The sequence below is a fragment of the Pundamilia nyererei genome, unplaced genomic scaffold (assembly GCF_000239375.1).
Source record: "Pundamilia nyererei isolate P.nyererei 1_Seehausen unplaced genomic scaffold, PunNye1.0 scaffold00684, whole genome shotgun sequence".
Taxonomy (NCBI): Eukaryota; Metazoa; Chordata; class Actinopteri; order Cichliformes; family Cichlidae; genus Pundamilia; species Pundamilia nyererei.
This window is the reverse complement of record NW_005188085.1, coordinates 66198-70404: the sequence shown is the minus strand read 5'-3', so window position 1 is coordinate 70404 and position 4207 is coordinate 66198. Positions and strand designations below refer to the sequence as shown.

General features: G+C 36.5%; 1 protein-coding gene across 1 annotated transcript in view; it reads left to right on the top strand.

Annotated features, from left to right (window-relative positions):
* The window catches only part of LOC102196532 (uncharacterized), a 16724-nt gene that overhangs the window by 11176 nt on the left and 1341 nt on the right, over positions 1-4207 (top strand). The window contains exons 5-15 of the mRNA XM_005754842.1: positions 624-653; positions 755-1093; positions 1185-1481; positions 1577-1691; positions 1823-1870; positions 2314-2340; positions 2485-2529; positions 2606-2632; positions 2721-2765; positions 4005-4031; positions 4150-4188. Coding sequence (XP_005754899.1) covers positions 624-653; positions 755-1093; positions 1185-1481; positions 1577-1691; positions 1823-1870; positions 2314-2340; positions 2485-2529; positions 2606-2632; positions 2721-2765; positions 4005-4031; positions 4150-4188 — 1039 coding nt within the window. The remainder of the gene's footprint in view (positions 1-623; positions 654-754; positions 1094-1184; positions 1482-1576; positions 1692-1822; positions 1871-2313; positions 2341-2484; positions 2530-2605; positions 2633-2720; positions 2766-4004; positions 4032-4149; positions 4189-4207) is intronic.

Here is a 4207-nt window from a genome sequence, read left to right as displayed (position 1 = left end):
TGGTAAAAAAAATAAATAAATAAAATAAAGCCAGCCGCCAATTAGCTCAGGTTAGCACATACACAAGCAGAAGAGGAAGCCATTAGCTTGACTAGAATTAAAGCTAGCGTGTTTGATTTGGGCATTATATATGAACATATAGCTGAGTCATAAGCTGGAAGTCACTGAGAAGGGAAAAGAGGGAGAAATACAAAACTTTTAGATAATGTATCCAGAAAGACATTTTACATGTGCATTAAAGTGCCAGACCTGTAATAGATGGGCAACTTGTCCAGGGTGTACCCCACTTTTCACCCTATGAGCGTAAATTGGATCAGCAGAAGAAAATTGAAGGATTGCTAGATGGATGAAAAGTGCCGCAAAACATTTGTAAAGAGAAAACTAGAAAGAAAAGTATAAAACCTGCCTCCATCTAGATTTAAAAGATTGTCTCCATTATTGCCCAGGGACCAACAATTTTTATAACACTTTATAGGTCTTATAACTGTTTCTATAAATCTGAACCAATAGGCTTATGGCTTACACCTTATATATGAGACCTACTTTCATCTAACTTTCCAAAAACACAAAAATACTCCTCCAGATGTTGAATTGTTATTAATTGGTTGTTGTCATTTTCCCAGAATATGAGAGAGATGCATTTGAAAATTACAGTAAGTGCACTTGTTAGCACTCTCAAACTCTTTTTGTTTTCATCATGTCACATCTCAAGAGGATTAATTTAAACCAGCATCTAACATTTTTCCCATTACAGCAACCTCTGCTTTGCCTGCCGACGTCCCTTTAAGATTTAGTGCCTTGACGCGCTCCTGTGTGGTGATTCCCTGCAGTTTCCAGTACAAAGAGGATGAACCGATGACCCGTGGCATCTGGTCCAAAAAAAGCGGAGACATTGTATTCCATAATGGCCAAAGCTATGTAATTGACCATTTTAAGGGCCGAACCAAAATGTTAGGAAATCTAAATGAGGGAAACTGCTCACTGGAGATTGATGACATCAAGCCCTTTGACAACGGACCCTTCTGTTTCTATGCAGAGAAAGGACATGAGACACATACATTCAACAACAGCTGTGTATTTATTATCATGAAAGGTTTGGAGTCCCACTGTAGATCACTGAAATGTGACAAACACATTGCTTTCTAAGTATCAAGTATAATCTTCTTTGTGTTTGTCATGCTCAGCTTCTCCAGAAAAACCAGTGATGACCCCCGTTCCAAAAGAAGTTGATGCTGGTTCAACTATAACTGTTTCGTGTTCTGTTACACACACATGTTCATCACATCCTCCGGTGTTCTCATGGAGTGTCTCTCACCTCACCATTGAGGTCTCAGAGTTCATGATGTCACGAGGCACCTGGCAGACAACTTCCACAATCACTTTTATTGTTACTGAAGGAGATGGAGTCAGAAACCTCACCTGTAACGCTATCTTTTGGCGTAACAGGGAACAAGCCCACACAGTCAGCTTAAATGTGAAGGGTTAGCAGACACACTTTATCTCTACTCTATATGTTATCGAAGTATTTCATCTGTTGAATTGTGTTTATTAACCTCAAATGTATTTACATCACCAGGATCACTGATGTACCAGTTTAAATGTTCTGCTCCAATGGCCTTTCCAGTCTCATTTGTGGCTCTCATCATAATCACCTTAGCTGCAGTGTTTGCAGTGTTCATCTGGAGGAAAAGGTTGAGGAAATATAACATTAATTTATATCATATCATATTTCTGATAGTGATTGCAGCTGTCTGTGTAACGATGTTACAATGTGTTGACTCTGAAGCTGAAAATGTTTTTTTTCTCCTCCAACCAAATATAGGAAACACACAGATGAATCACTGAAACCACCACCTCGACCAGAAAAAAGGCAAGTTATTTTAACATAAAAAGTGAATAATAATGACATAATTCAGTCATGAGTCAAGACCTCTCATCACAACTGAATACAGGAGTTCGTACTTTAAAGATGTTCTAAAATGATTCAAAAGAATCTAAAAGCATCCAGAGCCTGCTTCAACAACATATCCATATTAATTAAATATAAATAAGTTTTATCAGTCATATCATATCTGACACAGAAAAATGAAGTTGAGATGGTCAAATGAGCTTTATGAGCAACATGATAAAAAAAAAGTTGATGGTTGCAATGGTTGTTTTATACACCTGATGTCTATAAATGTGATGTTTGAGCTAATATTTGTAAAAGCATGTGTGAAAAATGTCGCTAATTTGTTAATAACTGTTATTTTTTTCTTTTTTAACATCTCCACCAAAACAACCCTGTAAATATTTCTCCCTGTAATTTCACAGAAGATCACTTTGGGATAGATTATCCAGGTAACCATTTTGAAGGATTCCTTTGTGACTGGTCTCTTCATTGTATCATGTAATGAAATAAAGTGACTCATGTGATTTATTGTGTATAGACTGTGCCTTGCATTTTTAAAAAACTGACTCCTAATTGTCTCACAAAATATTTAGGAGATACACAGATGACAGAGACAGACCACCAAGGCCAGAAAAAAGGTATATCATCAGTGTTCTGCAAACTGAAGAAATACAGTAAAATAAACCAACTAACAATGCTTTGCTTTCAAAATAGGAGGTCCATTTGGAGTCGATTTTCACGGTAAGGAAAACAAAAAAAGAAAGCCATCATTTGTAACCCTGATATGAATGCTTAACTGGAAATATCCTGTTGATTGTACTCTTAATAGAAAAGAAGAGGATCGCATGGCATGGCAACATGAGAGGAAGCCCAGGTGCTGTTGGATTTTGATTGTACAACTTTTTACTCTTAAAGTTGTTTCTCCTTCTTTTTCTTAAGTAAAACTGCAGAAATGTCTTAAAGACCTACCTGCATTGAAATTCATATAAAACTGAGGTTATTGAACACGGCCCTAAACTATTTAGAAATATTGTATCTAATCAGATGCTTAATCTGGATGGCACTACGTTGACATTCAGTAACACTGTGAGGAATCTTGGAGTTGTTTTGACCAGGTTTGACCTTTGACCTTTCAATGTGCATATTAAAAAATTTGTAGGATTGCTTTATTGTATTTACCTAATATTTCTTAAATTAGAAACATTCTGTCTCAGATGCTGAAAAACTAGTTCATACATATTTTACTTTTAGGATGGACTACTGTAATTCATTGCAATTGGGCTCCCTGAAAAGCCTTCACTTGATCCAAAATGTTGCAGCAAGAGTACTGACAGAGACTAGAAAGAGAGGGCATATTTCTCCCCTTTTGGCCTTTCTTCATCACCTCCCTGTTAATTCCAGAATTAAACTTAAACTCCTTCTCATGACATACACGGTCTTGAAGAATTAGGCCCCATCTTATCTGAAAAACTCATATTACCGTATAAGCTCTCAGACTGTGGGCTTACTTGTGGTACCTATAAAGTAAAATGAGAGGCAGAGTCTTCAGCTTTCAGGCTCCTCTTATGTGGAATCACCTCCCAGTTTGGATTAAGAAGACACTCTTCCTACTTTTAAGATTAGTCTTAAAAGTTTCCATTTTAATAAAGCATATTGTTAGAGTGGGATTAGATGACCCTGAATCCTTCCCTAATTAAGCTGCAATAGACCAGTAGGACTTCTTTTTCGTTGACCTTTTTTCACTCACTTTATGTTTATATGCCACACTATATTTAATTATTAGTTATTATTAATATCTGGCTCTCTTCCACAATGTGTCTTTTATCCTGTTTTCCTCCCCGCACCCCCAACCTGTTGCAGCAGATGGCTGCCCCTCCCTGAGCTTAGTTCTGCCAGCTGTTTCTTCCTGTTAAAAGAGAGTTTTTCTTTTTCCTCTGTTGCCAAGTGCTTGCTCTATTTTAGGTCTGTGCAATGTAAAGTGCCTAGAAGCAACTCTTCCTGTGATTTTGCACTGTTTAAATAATAACTGAATTGAAGTGACTTGAACTGAATTGAAATCTTTCCTTTGTCCTTTCTTCTTCTTCATCTTCTTCTTCTTATTTTCATTCTACAGGCAGTCATTTTGGAGCCGATTTTCAAGGTAGTATTTGTAGTCTTCTTGTTTGTTTTTATATAATTTTTTAAATTTTCCCTATATAAAAGAAATATACATACACACATTAAGTAATATTTAAAAAAAATGTTTATACATTCTGCAGACGCCAAGACTGCACTGCGAACATCAGTGTTGCCTATACGTAAGTATTTATTGCAGTA